Source organism: Pararge aegeria, chromosome 9 (genome assembly GCF_905163445.1).
Source record: "Pararge aegeria chromosome 9, ilParAegt1.1, whole genome shotgun sequence".
NCBI lineage: Eukaryota > Metazoa > Arthropoda > Insecta > Lepidoptera > Nymphalidae > Pararge > Pararge aegeria.
In genome coordinates, this window is record NC_053188.1 from 12999042 (window position 1) to 13019993 (window position 20952).

At 34.3% G+C, this 20952-nt stretch overlaps 3 protein-coding genes across 5 annotated transcripts; 2 read left to right on the forward strand and 1 right to left on the reverse strand.

Annotated features, from left to right (window-relative positions):
* Positions 1-368: 368 nt before the first annotated feature.
* On the forward strand, positions 369-1173 carry LOC120626329 (MICOS complex subunit MIC13 homolog QIL1-like). The gene is made up of 3 exons (XM_039893817.1): positions 369-571; positions 651-807; positions 899-1173. Exons 1-3 carry the CDS (start codon positions 564-566, stop codon positions 1094-1096), a joined length of 363 nt encoding a protein of 120 aa, XP_039749751.1. The 5' UTR covers positions 369-563; the 3' UTR covers positions 1097-1173.
* Positions 1174-4282: 3109 nt separating this feature from the next.
* Positions 4283-10633, reverse strand: LOC120626347 (proliferation-associated protein 2G4). The gene is made up of 8 exons (XM_039893843.1): positions 10480-10633; positions 10052-10286; positions 8777-8930; positions 7527-7748; positions 6631-6723; positions 6224-6337; positions 5722-5868; positions 4283-5222 (listed from the first exon to the last, which is right to left on the reverse strand). The coding sequence occupies exons 1-8, from the start codon at positions 10562-10564 to the stop codon at positions 5133-5135; spliced, it is 1140 nt and encodes a 379-aa protein (XP_039749777.1). The 5' UTR covers positions 10565-10633; the 3' UTR covers positions 4283-5132.
* A 488-nt stretch (positions 10634-11121) lies between these two features.
* LOC120626475 (UPF0415 protein C7orf25 homolog) lies at positions 11122-20311 on the forward strand. Of its 3 annotated transcripts, none has more exons than XM_039894003.1 (9): positions 11122-11203; positions 11587-11752; positions 12721-12904; positions 13793-13929; positions 14619-14779; positions 16435-16649; positions 17724-17858; positions 18673-18815; positions 19947-20311. In XM_039894003.1, the coding sequence occupies exons 2-9, from the start codon at positions 11600-11602 to the stop codon at positions 20028-20030; spliced, it is 1212 nt and encodes a 403-aa protein (XP_039749937.1). In that variant the 5' UTR covers positions 11122-11203; positions 11587-11599; the 3' UTR covers positions 20031-20311. The 3 variants fall into 3 exon arrangements, with proteins under 3 accessions (XP_039749937.1, XP_039749935.1, XP_039749936.1); XM_039894001.1 differs by lacking the exon at positions 11122-11203 and adding an exon at positions 11266-11425; XM_039894002.1 differs by lacking the exon at positions 11122-11203 and adding an exon at positions 11266-11364.
* Positions 20312-20952: the final 641 nt, after the last annotated feature.

Sequence of the window (20952 nt, forward strand, 5' to 3'; positions counted from 1 at the left end):
AGCAATCGTAGATGAATTGAAGTATGCCGAGTTAAAAAATTTAATGTCATTATCGACTAAAGTAGTTAATTATTGAGAATTTCAACAACTTACGTTGTACAAAATATTGTGGTAAATATAACCATACTTCCTTGTTTATTTTTCAAGCCTACTCTAACAATATTTATATTTGGCGCTTCTTTTAAGAGTTACCCTGATGCAAATGTGGCGCCATCCTAGTTTAATACATTTTGACGACACTTTTTCATATACACAGATACCTCTCCTTACCTCTACCCTCCATAGTTATACCGTAGTTTACGTCAGTGCCAATTGCCCCACACTACCACTGCCCTGCAGTCTTGAATGATTACTTATTACTGCAGGGCAGTGGTAGTGTAGCATCAACTGACATTTGATCATTTGACATAATTGTCAGTGTCTTGTCCTGTGTCAAGTTATCTGTCAAAGAAATGTTAGAGAATAGAAGAATAGTTTTGGGAAATTACAAATTATATAATTCGTCTTTGTATTGACTAGCTACAATTGTATCAACAAATACATAAAAACATTAACGATTAAACATGCTAAAGTATTTTAATTTCCTTCTTGTTATATTAGCGAGCCAAAAGTTTAAAGTTCCATAATTTAATTGAAGAAACTATTTTCAGGTTTACCGTAAAATCAGCTATACTCGGTTCAGCAGTCTATTATACAGTTGATAAAGGAGTATGGAAAGATAGTACAACGACTAGTGAACTATATGAGGAATTAGAAAAGGGTGTTTCCCCTTATGCTGGCGAATTAAGAAAACAGATTCCTTATGAGGTATTTGTGCTATAAATTTTATTCCAGATGTAGTCAAGCAATTGTCCAACTATTTCAGTGTCTTAAAATAACCTGTAAATAAACTTTTCAGCTTCCACCTCTACCCTCAAATGATAGATTGACATACTTGTTTAAATATTATTGGAACTGTGGTGTTAAGACTACATTCAGATTTCTAGTCGACCTCCCCACACATGCTTCTAATGCTGCTATCAAAACATATGATTTTGTTTCCTCTTCGGTTGAACCAATTCAATCAAGTCCAGAGAAAAGCCAAGATGCAAAATGAATTGAAAAATAATTACATGCAATGTGTTATGTTATGAACAACTTAAATTATTAATAAAATGTGATGTAACAAAAATGCTTTCTTGTTTATTTTTCTATTAAATTGAGTGCCCATGTTTTGAACTCTTTTACTTTGAAGTTAACTTAAGTATTTTTAATTATATCAATACTACCATGTACACATTTTTAGAATCATATTTGTAGAAATTTTATTATTTAGTATTCAATGAAAATTTAGTTTATCTACAAATATCAGTGAAATACACAATTGTATCACACTGACACACACAAGCTACAGTGGAGGGCCCATATTGATTCACTAACGGGTAAACTAAGCTTGGCTGCCTATGCCAGTCAGAAAAAATTTACAGATTACTGACGTTGAAATAGCTAGGCTTGTTTATTTTGTGTACTTTCATAGTGTTATGTCCTATGGAATCTTGTTATGGGGTAAAGCAGCTGATATCGAAACTATATTTATATTGCAGAAAAGAGCTGTACGGTCAATTTATAAACTTAAATTACGCGAATCCTTCTGTGAGAAGTTTAAAGAAATAGGCATACTTACTGTAGCTTCACAATACATTTATAACAAAATAGTAATTGTAAGACAACATATTAGTCTTTATAAACAATAAGTGGACATAAACAGTCGACTTACAAGAAATGGTCATAAATTAGTGTCATCTGCATATCGTCTGCGAAAGGTACAGAGGTCATTTGTGGGATTGAGTATACGCTTTTATAATATGATTCCTAAGGTGATTTTGGACCTACCAATGCATAAGTTTAAGGAATCTGTTAAAACACATTTATTACAGCGAGGTATAAAATTGATGAATTTCTTAATGACTAGGTTGCTTGGAAGCATCCGGCTCTGCTTTCAGCTCTCACAAGCTAGAAAAATGAATGGTAAAATGTAAATTGTTGATATTGGAAAAGAGCAACTGCTGAGTTTCTTGCTGGCTTCTTCTCGGTAGAGTGTGCTTTCCGAACCGGTGGTAGAGTCACTACAAACGGACAGACTTGACGTTTCAAAAGTGATTATATTGGGCCTACTTGAAATAAATGAATTTTGAATTTTTTTGAATTTTTTGACTGAATCTTTGAGAACTTTTTCACATCCTTGGGGTGACTTGTTGGGAACTGCAATGAATGAAAAAGTTCAACACGTAACCGGAGTGACTTGATTGGAAACAAACATTACCAACATGTCACACTTTTTTGATTTGAATTTTGTTTCCAATCACAATCCCTGCTGTGGTCCGGGAAATTTATATACACACATCAGTAGAAATTTCCGAGGACCATAGCAGGGATTCGGGGTAGGGTATATACGGATTTTTCTTGAATGAATTCTTTAAATCAAAAGGTACCTCGATTATTAATAAATTAATTTGACAATTCTCGTCAATGTAGATTTACAGTTTTATTATGGGAAATTATTTTTAAAAAATCGCAGTTCTTAGAATAAAGATTCTTAGTTAAAACCCCTCGATTAATTTGTATCGTTAAATTTTTACAACTATTCAATAGCTCCGTAAAGGCACATAATAGGGCTTGTCGATGGAGATATGTAGAAAAGCAGACTTATTTCCCAGCCACCATCAACATTTTAAAACTAGTCACAAGATTGAGCGACATATTGAAACTAGTCGCACCATCGAGCGCCTTATGGAAACTAAGAGATCGAGCTAGAAATTGAAAGTAGTTTATGCACTCGAGCGAGCTGTATACAAAAAGACACCCTGGCACTGAAAAACATTCACGTTCATCACTCAAACATTTTTAAGGTCTGAAAATCGAGCCCACAGGCTTGTCTCAGAAAGTAGGGTTGTTGCCTTGCGCCAAAAAGGCAGTTTGAAGAAAAATCTTGCCAATATTATTCTAAGCTATTTTTACCCCACGATGAATTTGCATGCAAGAAAATTTAACAATATCTTGCGTGCAAATTCATCTTCTTTCAACTTCTTAATATATAGCATGTTATAAAGGCGCAACTTATGATAGGGATTTGTGAAAACCAGACTTAATCATCATCATCACTCAAACAAATAAATATATTTGACTCGTTGGAATTTTTTAACCAATCGAGGGTCAGATTAAGTATGCTGAACAAAAAAATTTACTTCGGACTCCGACTGAAGCACATTAATTTTCGAAACTTCGAGGTCAAGCGCTATTTTACTAATTGACTTTGTGCTTCAACTAACTTGTCAGATTAGCGTTTCTACCGATATTAAAGAATAATAGGCTCCGAAGCATGGCGAACACGTTTCTACCGGGAAACGGTCCAGCGGCCATGGGATCTCAGGAACCACACGGAGGAGCCTCCTGAAACTTTGAAGGTATAAGGGCCTCAATTTGTAAAAAAAAACAAGTTTCTGAAAAATGGCCACTCTGAGCAAAAGCACTTTCCCTATATCTCAGCTTGGGTAGATCCTACAAGACCCATTTATGTAGGAAGGTTAGGAAGAATGGTAATGGTAGTTTTTTTACTTAATATTGTTTGCAGTTTTCTTCTAGACAGATATATGCAAAAACATGTAGCCTCTCTAACAAAAGCCTGCTAAAAATGTATTTTGTAATTATGTCCTAAGATATTGAAGCGTTTTTAAAAATAAATGTACAGATATTTAGTAATTTTTTGTACTAAATATTTTTGTAAAATTCTTCTATGCTGAGATATGTTATTAAATCTTACGTTGGTGGCCGCTCAGACGGAACGCCTGTTAAAATAGGTTATCATTCATATCTTCGTTGTTTGTTTTGTGTATATGTGGCTGACGATTTATTATCGTAGGACTAACCAAAGCAGAGATAAATGCGAAAACCTGTAAACGGACGCTTTCAAATTGATTTGGCCCATATTTTTGGAAATTGCACATATTGACAAATGATTCTTTATTGTGCATCTCTTACAAATTTATTACTAAAATTTGGTACCCACCTAAACCAATCTTTAGCTCGGAGCCGCCATTTTTCAAAAACTATTGCACTTGGAAACTTGGTTTCTTGTTTACAAATTAAGGCCTTTCTCCTACGTTTCAGGAGGCTCCTCATTGTAGTCCCTAAGAAAGCATGGCCGCTTGCATGGAGCGGCCGAGATCTCAGGAACTACCAAACGTCGTCAATAAGGTCAAGAGTTTGTAAAAAAGAAGGGTTGTTGATAATGAAAATAACAATACATCATTACAAAATCAGACCACAAGGGTCAAGATTGATTTATTCCTTTCATATGTCACATCTTGTAACTTTAGATCACTATTAGCTCCATAAATATTGGAAAACCTACAAGTACTGAATACAACAATGTATTAAAAGACATGAAATTCAAATAATAAGTTAATATTTATGGAACTAACAATAGACTAAATACTATTATTTTGAAGTACCCATATTACATCTAATATGCTTTAGTAAAAAAAAACAATTATAATTTATCCTAATTTAGACATATTTCCTAGAATTTCTGAGTCCCTTGATATTATAGTGTAATTACAAAACTATTGAATACTTCAAAATAATGGTAAATACAACAGTAATCAAACTTAATTGCACTGATATTTTGAGATAATATGTCAGAATAAATTTTGTGCACAGTAATATTACTTTAAAGAAAACCAAATAGAGATATTCGGAATGGGCTTTATATCATTACACGGTTGTGAGAAAACTTTTCTTAAAAGTTTCATATGAAGATTTTTTAATGGACCTACCGTGTTGTTTTTAAGTCAAGGTATTAATGAATTCTGGATTTGAATGTGAAAGTAAATGAAATAAGATGCATTTGTTAATAATATTCATAAACATCTAAACATTAACAATTTTCTTATAGTTGATTGCCAATCATTTGATTTTAACAGTTCAAAATGAACACTGAAGGGTAATCACTTATTGAAAGCTATATAACAGGATAGATATAATATTGCTCATTTTATCACTGTACAAGGTGGTCAAAAGATTGTCCATGTGGGATTTAAAAAGCTGCTGAATTCATTTAACTTCAGTCCAGTTAGTTGATACAAATTCAAATGCTAGGCAGCAGTTTCAACTTCCATAGCTTCTTCAGCACCAGTTTTCTTTTTCTTCTTCTTATTTGACTTGGCAGAAGAGTGAAGTAGTGCCTGTGGCCACAATACACAAAATTAAACAAAGTAGTAATTAATGTTGCAAAATACTTTGTTGTGGTTTTAAGACTGTTGTAATTGTTCAAACTCAAGTGTCATACAGTAACAAATCAGCTCAAAAAAATTACAGTTCTATACCCTGTGCTTGTTCAAAACCAACTATTAAAAAGTAAGTTTTGAAAGATAACAGGGGTACTATATTATGCATATTTTAACAAGCACCTAATGTTTCACTCTGGTCAGGTTGAAAGGGCAAAATTACAATAGTAAAAATAAGTTTTTTTGGACACATTTCACAACTAGATTATCTGATCTGGAAGGGATTGCTACCTTATCCTTCTTATGTATTTGCATTTTTTATTTTATTTTTGTTTTCTATGCTGTGTACAATAAAAAAAAGTATACATTCATTCGTTATTCTGTTTTTGTATCTGAGAAAAATCTAAATTGAATTCTAATAAGTATTACTATGAAAAATAAAGTTTTTTTTTTTTACATTAAGTTCAGGGTCCTTGAGTGAGCGTTCAGTCTTGCATTGACTCTTGTCGTAAGGCAGGCCGGTGATGCGATGCGTCCCGCTGGGCAGTAGTAACACCGTGAATTTAAACTGTGCTACTAATTCACCTGGTCTCTCATATAGCACCTGGAAATTTTCGAAATTCAAATAATATGTATTTGTCTTTAAAAACATAAGTGGATCCTGCAACTCTTTCGGACATTCATTTTTATCAGACCAGAACCCTGGTACAATATTATTGCATTGTCTAGTCATACCATTTTAGTCAAATCAAGTCATACCAGTTAAGTTAAGTCCAGTTGTTTAGTCAGAAATGCTAAAAATGGAGCATGAACTGGTTTGACAGACATGCTAACAAAGCAAGTTAAATTTAATTAGCTAGTAAGTTTGGGTAGATAAATCTAAAATCACAGAACATTTTAGGTATAATTAGCATATAACAATAAACGAAAGTAATAATAGTTAATACATCATTACCTACCTGGAAAGGCTCAATAAGTTTATGGTTTACACACTCGACAACTCCAAGCCTTGCACTGGTCTCTTTGTCGAAGCTTCGAAGGTTGAAAGGCATTGAACCGTGCTTGTTGCGAACCTAAAAATATATTGAAGATTAATCTTTGAGTAATGGTCATGACCATAAATATAATATCAGAAATTTTTATTATTTGTTGTAATGATCTATACCAATATAAACTGAAATACACTGGTTCAAACTCATTACATTCATATACCCTAAAATTTTGACAATATCAAAAAGTTGATATTGAAATAATGTAATTTAGGGACTGCATATAGGCAGTGCAAAGTAAAAAATAATAAGCTATGAGACCAAATATGAAAATATGTAAGTATTGTATTATTTCTAATTACAGAATTATACCATACCTCACTGTAAAACACTCTTGATGCCTTTAATTTAAGTTGGTAGATTTCGTCAGTTTTTTTGTATATTGTACATCTTGTATCCATCTCACGACCCTAAAACAGGGCCAAAAAAATTCTTATACATTTATGAAATGAGAATCTAATACTGATTTTTGATTTACAAAACTAAGCCAGAAAATGTGTGAAACAATGGTATGTACTATTATTTTAGCATAGCAGGTATTTTTATTGTGTCAGTATATTACTGAATTTAAATATCTTAATACACATTTAAATCCTAGTTTATACTACTTACTTTTCCCTGAGTACTGCCAGAGTAGCAAAAGTTAACTAGACTGGAAAGAATTCAGGGTTCTTAAAGTGAAACATCTGTTAGGCTTGATAGGACATAGTATATCATAAGGAGTTGGTTTGGTTGAGGTTTGAGCATTAATAATTTGTTTTTTAATGTTGCAAAAATACCTTAAAAAATCTATCTTAATCATTGTTTTCTTTTCTGCTTTGTAAAGAATTTAAGTTGGAAGTTGGTAAGTCGAAAGAAATTAAATTGTAATATGTTAATAAAAAATTGGGGTCTTCTAAACTATCCACATAAATTAGAGTATTTTAACATTTTGTTCGTTCCAAGAACGATGCTCCAGGTGAGATCTTACATGCAAGTTTAAAAGAAATATACATATGTATGTGTATTTGAGCAATATACATTCTTGTACAACAAAATATTAATACATTCTGCAAGCTTTATTACAAATTTTATTAATGTGGAAACACAAAGTCTGCTTCACTACATATTTTACAAAGTCCCAGCATTTATAATGCTGCGGAGCACTTTGCATACCTACTGAATAAGGATACAATGGTAGACTGGACTATCAATATACATTTATAATACTTACAACACCTTCACCAGTAGAAATTAGAACATCCATAGCATACACTTCATACGTTTCAAAAGTAGATTTTTCATGCTCTTTCCTCTGTGCTTCTGATGGGTTTTGTATTATGCTCTTCTCTCCGTCAATGCGGAACTGTTTCAACTGGTGCGACAGCATACCCTCTATGGGTTTGCATCCATACTCTGCACTGATTTTTTGTACAGCATCTGTGACTGCATAGTTCTATTAAAAAAAAAAATTAGAAATTATAAATACTCTTTAGAAGTCATTTGCCATTGATTCAGCTCTCTCTTTCTATCTATTATTATTTTATGTTTCTGAACCAGTAAAGATTTTAATACCTGTAGATTTGAGAAGTATTTTGCATTAAAAAGACAACAATGATTTTCATTGCAGGTAATATTGACAGTATAAATTTCCAGCCAACTAATTGTAAATCTTTAGTAATAATATAAAGATTCTTTATCTTAATGATTACAAAAGATTTAGCACATTATCACAGTAAGACAGTTATTTATACAAAAGATTATTTTAAAGCAGCATAAGAGAATAGATCCTAATATTCTATGAAAATTAAAATAGAAAAATGCAGTATGCAATATTCCTTTGAGTAGCACAACTTTCTCTAACAAAGTTTTGCTTTCCTGAGTAGTTTTTTGTGCAATTACGGTAATACGGTTCTTTCCATTGGCTCACTATCTTTCCATAATTGTAAAAAGGGGAAAAATTAGTGGCTCCTAGATTTAGATTATGATAAGACTAAAAATTTACTTTCTATACAATAATAAAATACCTATTGTACAAATACACCCACAAGAACACTACTAAAAAAAAACTACTACGATATTAATGATTATGTACTTTTAAATTTTATAATTATAAGCACAAAGCTGCCTTTAACTTATTACAACTGTCAACTGGGAAGAGCACTGATAACTATTGTTCAAGTTTATACTCAGATTAGTTATTAGGGCCTCTGGCTTATTTTAAAGTTAAGCTTTGGTTACTTGTTTAAATTGTTTTTTAGAAAAATACATGATTATTATCAATTACTATTATTATTAAAAGATATTGCTTAGCTCAAAAACATACTAGGACACAAAGCAAACAAAGTACTAGAAAAACTTGCCCACTTGTTATCAGCTTTTCAAAATTATATAAATAAGTATAAATGTATATGTTAAGAAGTCAGTTCAAATAATAAATATTCTGTCAGTCAGCAAGACAGCTAAAGTACAAATTATAAGTACCTCATTCCCAGGTCTGAGCAACCTCAAGGCGGCTTCACTGGCCAGATGAGCGGCGAGGAGGACATCAGCTGCGCGACCAGACACCTCCCCACCACCCACAGCAACAGTGTGTGCCACCACCGCAATGAAGCCATCAATGTGGGCACCTAAATCTCTAGTACAATAAGAATTATATTTTAATTATGAACAATTAAATTCTTAAATTTGTAATAATTGGCAGATGCCCCACCTGATTGTGAGAGGAAAGCATTGCATATAAACAGAGCAGAGCATGCATTATGTCTTCCTACATTCCTAACATTTAAACTTTGAAGCACCAAAAAGTTTAATATTTAGCTACTCTAAAGTAACTTAATGTTCAGCAGTATTCTGACATATGTTTAACCCTATCAATCTAGTGCGCCAGCGCTTCCTTATGAAGCACGGGCACCAAATCCTATCCATCTATCAACCCACTAAGTATGGATAATTAAGATCATTCCAAACATAATCCCTACTAATATAATAAATTTCAATGTAAGTTTGTTTGTTACACTTTCACGCAAAAGCTACTCAACCGATCCTCATGAAACTTTGTACACATATTCTTGGAAGTGTTAGAAGTAATATAGGATACTTTTTATCCCGACATTAAGCTCGGTTTCTTTGGGAGAGATGATGAAAGTGTTTGACGATTTTACACCATAACGCCGACAAATTATAACCAATTTAAATAATTATTTTCGTACTATAGAGGTTATAATATGTGTTTAATTTTGCCCAAACTTTGTGTAGATCTGATGAATGTGGTTGGAGATAGAGGACAGAACTCAGCAGACAGCAGCAAACCCCTCATTTAAGGCTTAGTGATACTGAATACTTTAAATTTTTTTAGAACTACAACTAAATTGAATGCCACATCAAAAAACAAAATCAAACGCAGACGAAGTTGCGGGCAACAGCTAGTATTCTCAATAAAGGAGAGGTTTATGACTATATTACCATAATCAGTAATTGTAAAAAGCACATTCATGTCATGAGTTATTAAGTTAATTTATATGATGAAATATACAAGAGGACAAGTTGGTATAAAGATGTAATATATTATTTTGTTATATTCCAGTAAGATTTCTTTGCCTGCATACTTGCAATAAGAATTTGTTAAATTACAAAATCTATTTTATTACAGAAATGGATGAGTTGATGATAGAAACAATAAAGTAGTCAAGTAGTAAGCATGAACATAATAGGTTAGAGGTACTACACAGGAGTTATAAAATATAAGTGAATGCTTACATCTTAGCAAGGTCCCCTTGTTTCAAGATATAGTCAGTCTCACTAGGTATGGGCGAAAAATGACATATACAGTTATTTACGGAAACGCATGTTGAAAACGCTATGCCCTTCTTAGAGTCCTTTTCTTTTTTGAAGACTTTCGACGTTTCATCCAGTAGTAATTTATCCCCAAACTCGCAAATCTCTCGCGCTGAAGCGTCTGGCACGCATTTTGCTATGACTTGTTCCAATACACCTGGAATAGGGAATACGTGGTCTTTCATAAATAGCAAAAATTACAAAAGATTGGCACTGGGACCTCCACATTGCCCGCATGGCGATGACACCGGACACGCGTCCAATCACCATAGCTGCGGGAGTCCCACTTTTGTGTGTCCCACATGTTTAGACCAAAGGGAATTAATGTTGATAGTATCAAATAAACTTACGGTTAACAATTTGCCCTGCTAACTTGTACTTGGTTACGACCAAGTCTTCAGCGATCGTTTTCTCCGCTTTTGTAACGTCAGCCATTTCTAAAAACTATAGTTTGGTTATGTGGGTACTGGCTGTTGGTTGGCCAGCTATTTCATAGTTGTCAGTCACGTGACCGTGACGTATAAAAAAAATGGCGCGCAACTTACTAATCTTTAGTCTCTGGTTATGTTATATTGAGAAAAAGATCAGGGCTAGAATCCAAAGCAGTAAAGCCAGTTTATTTTAGAAAGTAAGTAGAGTGCTTGTACACTCTTTGTAGAAAGCTTAATTTCTTTAGAAAAGTGTAGAGAAGAATTACCTTGTATACATTACCTATTAAATTTATCTTGTTTTTGAAACATTTTCAAAAATCACCAAACAACCATAGATTGAAATAAGTAATATGGCCAAAAATATGGATTTCTCTATAAAAAAATTATTGATAATGACGATTGTGATTTGCACATAAAAATAACGGTCCTGGAGAAAATAATTAAGCGTCGTTCACCGTGTTCTTTTACAAGTTGTTTGTGGCTTTTAAAAGAACAGGGTCATAGGGCCACATCCTTCATCTGACGCTTTGTTTGTAACATTATACTCTTTGGTTACTACTTTTAAAACGAAGTGATACTTGTTGTGTTACCGTGGTTGTTTTTTTGACAGAAAAATATATATCACTATTGTCTGCAGTGTACGGTAATATACCTTTGCCTTTGCCCTATGGTAAAGAATAAAGAAAACAAATTATAAAGTATAGACTATAGTTTATTATCTAATAATTCTTTTATAAATTAACACAACAGTTATTTCCAAAGCATTAGTAAATACAAAATAAAAGTTGTGAAATATTTGTGCACGTAATTATTGCAATACATTATTAACTTAGATCAAAGATATATCAACTAACCTTTAGAAAAAGTATTCTTGATTTTTTTTTATTTTAAATATATATATTTTTTTCTAGTTAGGTCCATTTCGATTATTAATTATTCAAAATAGAACTCTGATTTGATTACGGTTTTGCTTGAATATTCCTTTATTCATTATATTTTATAATGGTTCGTAATTTCGTATTACAGCTTTGTAATCAAAATGAGCTTTTCTTCTGAAGAACTTCTAAAAATGCTTGATGACAAAATTAAAAATGGTGAATCACTCATAGAGCAGCTGTTGGATAAACAGGATTTAGATGGAGTGTTAAAGCTACAAAGAAAAATTCGTCAGGAAACAGATTTTTTGAAAAGAGTAAGCTTTATTTTCAAACTTTTTTTATTTAGGTATTTAACAAAAGGTGCCTGAGACTGCCTTATTAAAAATACTCCTAAATATATATATACCTGATCAAACACAAACAAATTATTTAAAAAAATGTATAACATTAGAATAGTTATAGACACTTTGTAACTATTCTGATGATATATCACTTTTTTTTCTGTTTGTTTTGTTGACTGTTCCACTTCAACAGGCAGCACAGTTCAAATGCATTGACAAAATGCTCACATGTGAAAAGGTTTAATAAAATGGACAGTTAATGGATAACTGACATAGTAGGAGAAGGAGAAGATTCAATGCATTTAATCTTTCCATTGTACTAAATCAACAAAAATAAAAATGCATTCTGTATAAGAAGGGGAAGATAGCAATCTACCTAGGAAGATTGAATGCATCCATACATTCAATCTTCCAAGGCAGATTGATGCATTCAAAGCATTCAATCTTCCTTTGGCTTCATATAGCATAATCTACATAGCAAAAGGACTTATTGTCTGATTCCACCAAGTGGATTTCATGGCCAGTGTGCTGATGATGTTAGCACTGTCTTTATCAATTCCTAAGGAGAAGGAGATTTTTAATCTTGCCAATTTATTCACATGGCTTATAAATGGTTTGTGATCAGAGGTCTGTGCCAATCAGTGTAACATAAATAGGCTGTTGTCATGAAGATACTTTATCCTCATCATATTACATATAATACAAATAAACATTACTATAAAACAACAGGTTTTGGTTTCATATTAAAAATAGGTAATTTGGAAAGCAGTCACTAGATGATTTGGTTTCAAATAATTTTCATTTATTTTGATGTTAGCTATTAATTAATACATGTTTTATGTGGTTGCTATTTTGGACATAAATTAAAATGGTGGACGAGGTTATGCCAAATATTGAAGACCTTTGTGGTATTATAAAATGAAACTATTTGTTTTTTTTAGATACAAAAGTCAGGGAAAGTAAAAATAGAACAATTATCATGTTCAAACTTGCGACACTTGGGGGCAATAGTGGACTGTGTGGTTAGGCCAGGTGTTTTATCTGTCTGTAAAGTGTTTCATATAAATGATGAAAGCAAGCTCTTGGTAGACATTGTTAGTGATGAGGGCAAAACTTGGATAAAAGGTAAGATATTTTTTAAGCTAGTAATAAAAATATATTAAACCCACAATAAATATTTTTGTTATTCTATGTTGCTGGCACTAATTATACATATTGAAGCATTATGGTGTGGCTAAAAATATTGCATTCTCAGGTTGTATTATTTATTTCTGCTACTTTATTTATATATAAGAGTGTGGTGGGACAGATATTATGCACCAGAGTTTCTGCTGCCTCCTTGTCTGCAATTTGCTCTCCTGGGTTACATCTGCATCTGTACCTTCCAATTCAATACATACATGCCTGTTGAGTCCATAGTCCGAGCTAATGCCTCGGATGCGGCTATTCCCTTGAAGAGTTTTATCAGTACTTTAGAATGATTAATTTAAATTTAATTTATCCAGTCAATGGGTTTGTGCTAGTGGCAATAGACTAATAAAAACTATTGGGTATTCTGCAGACAGATTTGGTTCTTCTTCTTCTGTTCATTGACATGCCACCATACTTATTTGGCCAGAACTGTTTGTGGTAGTTAAGTTCATTCCAGCCAGCCGAGCTTACTTTAGAATCGTAGCAAGACATCCAGGTTTCAGAGTACTTTGGGGCTAATATATGCGGAGACGTCAAGGTGTGCTGCAAGTTGATCTGCTAATCTGTTTATCAGAGCTATGTTTACCAGTGTTTCCTCAGCCTTCATGCAAGCTCTGTACAGAGGACTGTCAGTATGCATAGAATAGATAGTTGTTTGTTTAATGAGCAGTGTCTCTAATCATCCTGAAAATTCCTGTTTTTAGTTTGAATCCGTTTAGTTTTAGTATTTTTGTTTTTACTGTGACTGTGTTTACGCTATGACTTATTATGCATCTGAAGACTACTTTTAATTTATTTATGTTATTATTAATAAACTTTTAGTTATTGCTCGAAATCCGAAATCGCTGTCAGCTCTAAGTTATGGAAAGGCGTCCTATGGTGCAAGGTCTATTCTAGATCAAGCTGATGATTACTTGGAGTGTGCCAGACTTTACCCATGTATGTATCAATCGCCAAAGGTTAGTAAATTTCTGATTGAGCAAAATACTCATACGTGATAATAATATCATAAATTCCCAAAATTTTACCTTTTATTAAAATTATCCGAAGAAAGAAAACGGAAGATAAAAAATACAAGATGTTATTTCCAACCTTTGATGAACCTACTTTTTGGCAGGGATTCTCTAAATACACGACATTTGGAACATTCAATTCTATTGCACAGACACAGGAGTCGGTAGTCAGTGTTTATTTTATATTAGATCCTTTAACTTTGTTTAGAAATCGTTTAATGAAAATGTGCTCTTAAGTTGCTTTACCTATCAAGAATCGCGAAAAACCGTTATGTATTTATATTTTGCTACCCGACACCTCGCGCCTGAGTAGACTTACGTCAATTTTCAGTTAAATGCCTATAAAAAATATCTAGGCAACAACCTACCATGATTCTGCAAACGACATTGGCTTGCTGAATAATTTATCTTTATGAAAAAAGCAACCAAGTATCATCTGGTAAAGTAAAATGTTGTAGAAATATTTATTTCTTGCTTTTTAGTTGTATACCAAAGTCGGTTTTTTTGCCAAATAATTTTATTCATTAAGTTGTTTGTTGCAACTTTTTGCGTGTTTTTTTCATTTCCAATAACTTTAAAGTAATTATACTTAGTACCTAGTTGGTCGTCTGTTATGTTGTAATGTTTACTTACAGGTCGTATTCGAATTTGTAAGTGGAATCGAAGAATCTCTGGCGAATAAACTAAAAGGAAAAGGAGTTTTTGTTAAAGGAGAGGTTTTACCAGATTCAAAATCAAATGTAGAGTTTGACGATCCATACGAATCTAGTAGTGATGAGGAGTTTTTCGAAAATAAGTATGTACCATTCGTGATATTATTAAGATTATATGGAGACGTGTTTTCGTCTACGTAGAATTTTTATTTTCCTATTTTGAGCGATAAGAATTAGGTAAATGATAATTCAAGGCGTGTTATGGGCTTATACAAAACGATAAAACGGGCTAAGATAAAATGTGTGTAAATGTTTGTGAATGCCTGTCTAAACACCAATACAAATATATATTCATTTTGAAATAATAGTCTGTTAGTCTTTTTGAATTCAGAACGGTTAAATCTGCTGAGGGAATCTTTACCGTCACTTCGTAGAAGAAATCTTAGCTACTTTGACCTCAGGAAAAACCCACAATAAATAAAATATAGCTGTTAAGCAGTAACAGGATTTTGAGATTTTACAGCAGTGTGTTAAGGTTATAGCAGAAATCGAGCAATCAGAAATTCTGTATGGATCAGGCCCTATTAAATACTAGTATCAAATAGCCTTGGGAAGTTGATAGAACTACATTGAATCCACTGTTCCGTGTAGTGACCGCAGAACAGAATACATTTGCATCGACACCACCCGTGCTATTCTCGCTGGTGTACGGGGCGACTAAGAGAATGTAACGGAGTACGGGCAGCAGCGTTCTCTGTGATACTACTACCGTCTAACCAAAAAACATCTACCAAATTGTACTTTATGTGTATAACTCTGTAACTGCTTTTTTTCTTTGCTGAAAAATAAAAGTATATTCATACATTCCTCTAATGTGATCAGCAGCCCGTCTGGCCAGCGTGGTGATTATGGACAAACTGTCCCGTTGGAAGAGGCTTTTAATTCAGCAGTGGACTGTTTTAGGCTATTGATAAAGACAGATTCACATGCAGCCGCTTAGACGGGAGAAAAACGTATCGAAATTTTAGCATATATGGGCAGAGCTGTAAGTGAAATGTGGGTCAAATCTTGTCGCTTCCACAATTTTAATATGTTTAAAAAGCATATTTTCTGCAATTGCAGATCATCATCATCATCATCATATCGACCCATTACCGGCCACAACAGGGCACGGGTCCCCTCCCCGAAATGAGTAGGGGTTAAGGCCATAGTCCACTACGCTGGCCCAGCGCCAGTGTGATTGGTGGACGCCACTTACCTTTGAGAACATTAAGTACAACACTCGGGCGTGCAGGTTTCCTCACGATGTTTTCCTTCAGCGGCGAAGCAAGCACATAACAGGCTGCTAGACTAAAGGTCTCTCCCGACCGGAGGGTTCGCAGTACATAGTACAACAGAGGACGATGCTGGCCATTCTCCATCATATTATTATATACCCTTAGTCGCCTCGTACGAGGAAGAAAGAAAGAACCGCAGGAAGAGGAGGCGGTGGCAATTGTATGCTTGGTATATCTACTTCGGCATGGCTAGCATGGGCAGGAGACAAGTATATCCCCGGGGAAAGGATATAAATTTATCTTCTCCCACAACTTTATCAACTCTCAGAGCACTGGCGCACAAGTGAAAATAATATCCAAATAATATATGTGTCTTAATAAACGGGGGTAAACTTCTCCTATTCCAAGTTCCAGTGATTTAGCAGATGGGCACGTTAAGTACTTATATGCCTTGTCAGGGGATATAATTTTTATCTCCCGCCCGTGCTAGCCCTGCAGTATATGATAAACTTTTATTTCAGTGACCATAATATAACATTACAAAGTTGGGCCCAATGTATGGAGGAGCATTCAGATATTACAATATTGAATTTAGATGTGACAGCCATGATGGCATATGTGAGCAATATGACCAATGGCCATTGCAATTATGTGTTCAAGCAGAAAGTGCTCACAGAGCAAGCTGCATGGGAAGCGGAGAGACCAGTAAAGCCAATACTGGAAGAACTGTTTGAAGGTTAGTTGAATGCCGCATTGCCTCTTTTCGCAGAGTATAGCAAGTTAAGCTTAATTTTCACAATATGAATGCATCATTGGTTTAGTTGTTCACATGTTGGCCAGGGTTCATAAGGTTATCGGATAATTGATAGGTCGATAATTGTGTTCCGTGCTTTGTTTAGCCCGCCATTCAGCAATTAGAAATCTGCGGAGGATGGGCAGCATCGTCCTCTGTGTTGTACTATCTACTGCGAACCTCTAAACGCAGATACCGATGGTCATCTTAATTAAATTGGTCTTTCACGTCTTCGCTTCACTGAAGGTTTACAAAAAGTTTACAGGTCTAAATGTTGAACATTTAGACCTGTAAACTTTTTGTATTGATCTTAGAGATTTGGTTTATTAACAAGACTTATTGCCTACATCAGAGTCACTCAGAGGGAGATGGAGAGAGCTATGCTAGGAGTATCTTTACGTGATCAAATCAGGATTATGGAGATCCGAAGAACAACTAGAGTCACCGATATAGCTCAGTGAGTCGCGAAGCTGAAGTTTTAATGGGCGGGGCAGATAGCTCGGAGAATCTATGGACGTTGGGTCCAAAGGTGCTGGAATAGCGACCCCGGACCGTTAAACGCAGTGTTGGTCAGCTCCCAACGAGGCGGTCAAAATATGACAAGCGAGTCGCTGGTAGCCGCTAGAAACAAGCGGTCCAGAACCATGGATTTTGGAACTCCCTACAAAAGATTTATGTCCAGCAGTGGACTTCATTCGGTTAAAGTGATGATGAGAATGATTGCCTACATACCACAGAAAAACTTCCAAAGTAATACTCAAATCAATCAATCAATCAATCCTAACCGTATTCGGTCACAGCGACTGTTTCGGATTCCGGCTTAGAGCGTCGCTGGTGAGCTCTCAGATGACTCGCATAATCTGATTTAGTGCTAAACGTGCGGCTGTTTTCACTACACGTCAACACACCGGCAACATAGATTCCATGATACGGCCGCTGGTGGTCGGGCCTTTAGCTCATCGCGTTTAGCATCAAGCTCCCGAAGTCGTAACACTAATAGTATGAAAAATATTATAGGTAAAACTTTAATATGCTGCAGAACAGGATGGGATGATTTTGAAAAGATCGTGAATACATTGGGTGGGCCGATGGAGAAACAACGTACAGCTGATTTAAAGAAGCGCGTTATTGTCTATGATGATGATTACGGAGGTTTGTTGAGAGTCTGAGTTTTCTTTTAATCCACTACAAGCTAAAACTTGACTGCTATCTCCCCTGCTGCTAAGTGAAGTCCAAGATGGTATGCGGTCAACCCGTTAGGGGTATGGAGTTAATATTAATTTCATACATCCAGGTTTCACCGCGACATCGTAACAGAACGCTAAATTGCTTAGCGGCACGTCTTTGTCCGGTAGGGTGACTAGAGAGAATTCATCAATTATAAAGCCTCTGCCAAGGATCGAGCCCATTTAAAACCAAAGCGCTCACGGCAGCGCCAGAGGTCGTAAAAAAAATTATACTCAGTGCTTTGACCACTTTCAAGTTTACAAATGTCCGCAATTAATAAAAAATCTAATCCCAAATCTTCGGATGACAGATTGAACTGATTAAGTAGTGCTTTCCTTCTTACTCTTCCCTATAGAAAAGCATAGCACTAGTTAATTCAATCGCAATCTGACGGTTTTTGATAATATTTATTATTAACTTTGCGCGTTGAATTTTGTCTGAATTATATCACATTAAACAGGGCTCTTTTGGCTTACCTTCTCGTCCGCCATTTTGATTTTAATTTGAATTAGCGGTGACGATAAAAACTAGTATAACCTGTAGTATATTTGGCCTTATGAGAGTAAAGTTTGTCAACCGACTAAGTTTGTTGTGGGCTTCTTAGACCAGGGCGCGTTTGGAACCCTCGTAGCTTTAGTTTTAAGCTGAAGAATTTCTTCACTTCTATGTTATATTTTACATTATGTTTATTTGAATAAAGAAATATTTGACTTTGACTATATTTACAATACTTTTCTAGGGCAGGATGACTATCCAAGGCAAAATTTAAAAGTAAGAGGTCATGTCCGATTAAGATCAAAGACAGTGTTTAACTTCGGACATAGGGTCAAAGCACTCACTGTATCTGCTAATGACGGTTTTGTCAGAGCTGCAGCACAGCAGGTACGTATTCAAGTTTTTGTCCATAAAATAATGGGTAACATGGGAAAAGTGCCTGATAAAGCTATAATAATATAATGTAAATTTTTACCACGTCTTTTTCTATACGTTTTTAACTCAACCAACTATGTATTTACTACTATATTTTCCCTGCTATGATTACCTCAAGTTTGTGTTATGTATTCTGATCAAAGTTGTATTAATTAACTTGCTTTTTAAGCAATTAATATATTACTTGCTTCAACTGAGAAGGAAAACATCGACATCTGAATACTTATTGGGATATGTCCTATTTTATTTAATTTAAACCATACTTCCATGTATAATGGTGTTGCCAATTCAGTTGTACATAATTTATATCTCTAAGCTAAACTAAATTTACGGGTCTTAAAGTTGTGCTGCACAATATTGCCAGAGAAAAAAAGCAATATTTTATACCTGTAAATTAAGTTTAGTTTGGAGATTAAAGGACGATAAAATTGGCCCCCATTGTTTATACCACATAGTATCGTTATTCACATCTGCAAGGTGTCCCGCTACGGTTTAATTGTCATACCGAAGATTAACAGAACCTAGAAGATTGTCACCGCTCCTCGTAGCAAAATAATAAATAATAATATTAATAATTGAATAATACTGCCACAAATAAGCATGCTCCCGAGCTAATATAGTAGTTAGGATTTTCGAACGTGCTATACCAGGCGCGAGTGAATGGAGGTTTGCCTTTCTGATTCCATGTTTATGCTCAACTCAATCAATGAACTCCCCAACAGTGTATACATAATCAAGACTATGCTAATTTTAAGCGAAATAATTATAAGCTAGTTGCATTTTTTATTTCATTTTCTCCTGCAGGTACTCTGTGCTGTGATTACCATCTCTTGCGATCACAATTATGGACAGACCCTCCCATTAGGAGAGGCCTTTAGTCCACTTCTGGACTAAAGGCCTCTCCTAATGGGAGGGTCTGTCAAAGGCAGTTGATAATGTTGATACACATATAGCAAGAGTATCCCATATTACTGCGACCATTGAACACGTTTACATTGCATGTACATTACGATCATACTGCGATAATCGCAATGTGAAAATTACAAGTCTTCCAATGGAATCAAATAATGTTTTCGTTTTCAGGGAGTCACATATGCTACATTCATCCACGAGTCGCGTGCGTTGACTGAGGGAAAAGAAGCCAGTGCTACAGAGATTGTTTTATGATATTGTTTTTGCAAACGGTTAGCTAAAACATAAAACAATATAAACAATTATGCTTGAATTTTGATTTTATAGTGCTGTGATAGTAAAATTGACGTCCATAAATAATGATGTTATATTTGTGTTGATGTACATATATACTTCCAGAGATGCAAGGATGATATATAAAATATTATTGTATTACGTGATAAGGAATGGATATTTAAATGATGTTCTACATAATTCACATAACAAATTATTATTACACGTAAAATATTATTAAATAGTATACTTAATATATAATATCAAGTTGTTTTTTTTTTGTTATTACATTACCTAGATGGTATCATGGTACCAGCCTTAAACTCCGTTTTCCCACGGAAATATAAAATATAAATTTATTAAGAAAGTGTGTTGGGCGTGTCATATTAGGAAGGGAAACATTTTTAAGATCAAGCAAAAAAAACATATCTCCTATGATTTATGGCCTATTATTTGTTACAGCGGTAATAGAAATGCACATTCTGTGTAAAGTCCAACTGGCTATTTTATGTTTTATGAGATATATATAAGATAACAAACGGACGGATGGTCGTATAGCGGAGGTTTAGTAGGTAAAAAGTACCCGTCTGGTACGGAAGCATAATATAAACGCAAAAAAGGTTTTTAGTTTGAGTTGACGTTTCTAGTCCATCTTATTAAGGGTTTTTACAAATGCTGTGGGAACAGTTCGTTTTCCGGACCTAAACGTATGTATACTCTTCGTCCTTTCAACTAAATCCATACAATAACAGAACTTCACCATATTTTTAATAAGTTGATTGGTTGCTTAGTTATCGTGTGAAGGAAGGACAAACATATACACTATTGCATTTATAATATTAGTAAGGATTGTTATACACACCTAGATATTTATACAATTTTGTCACATGGAGGCGTCTGACAT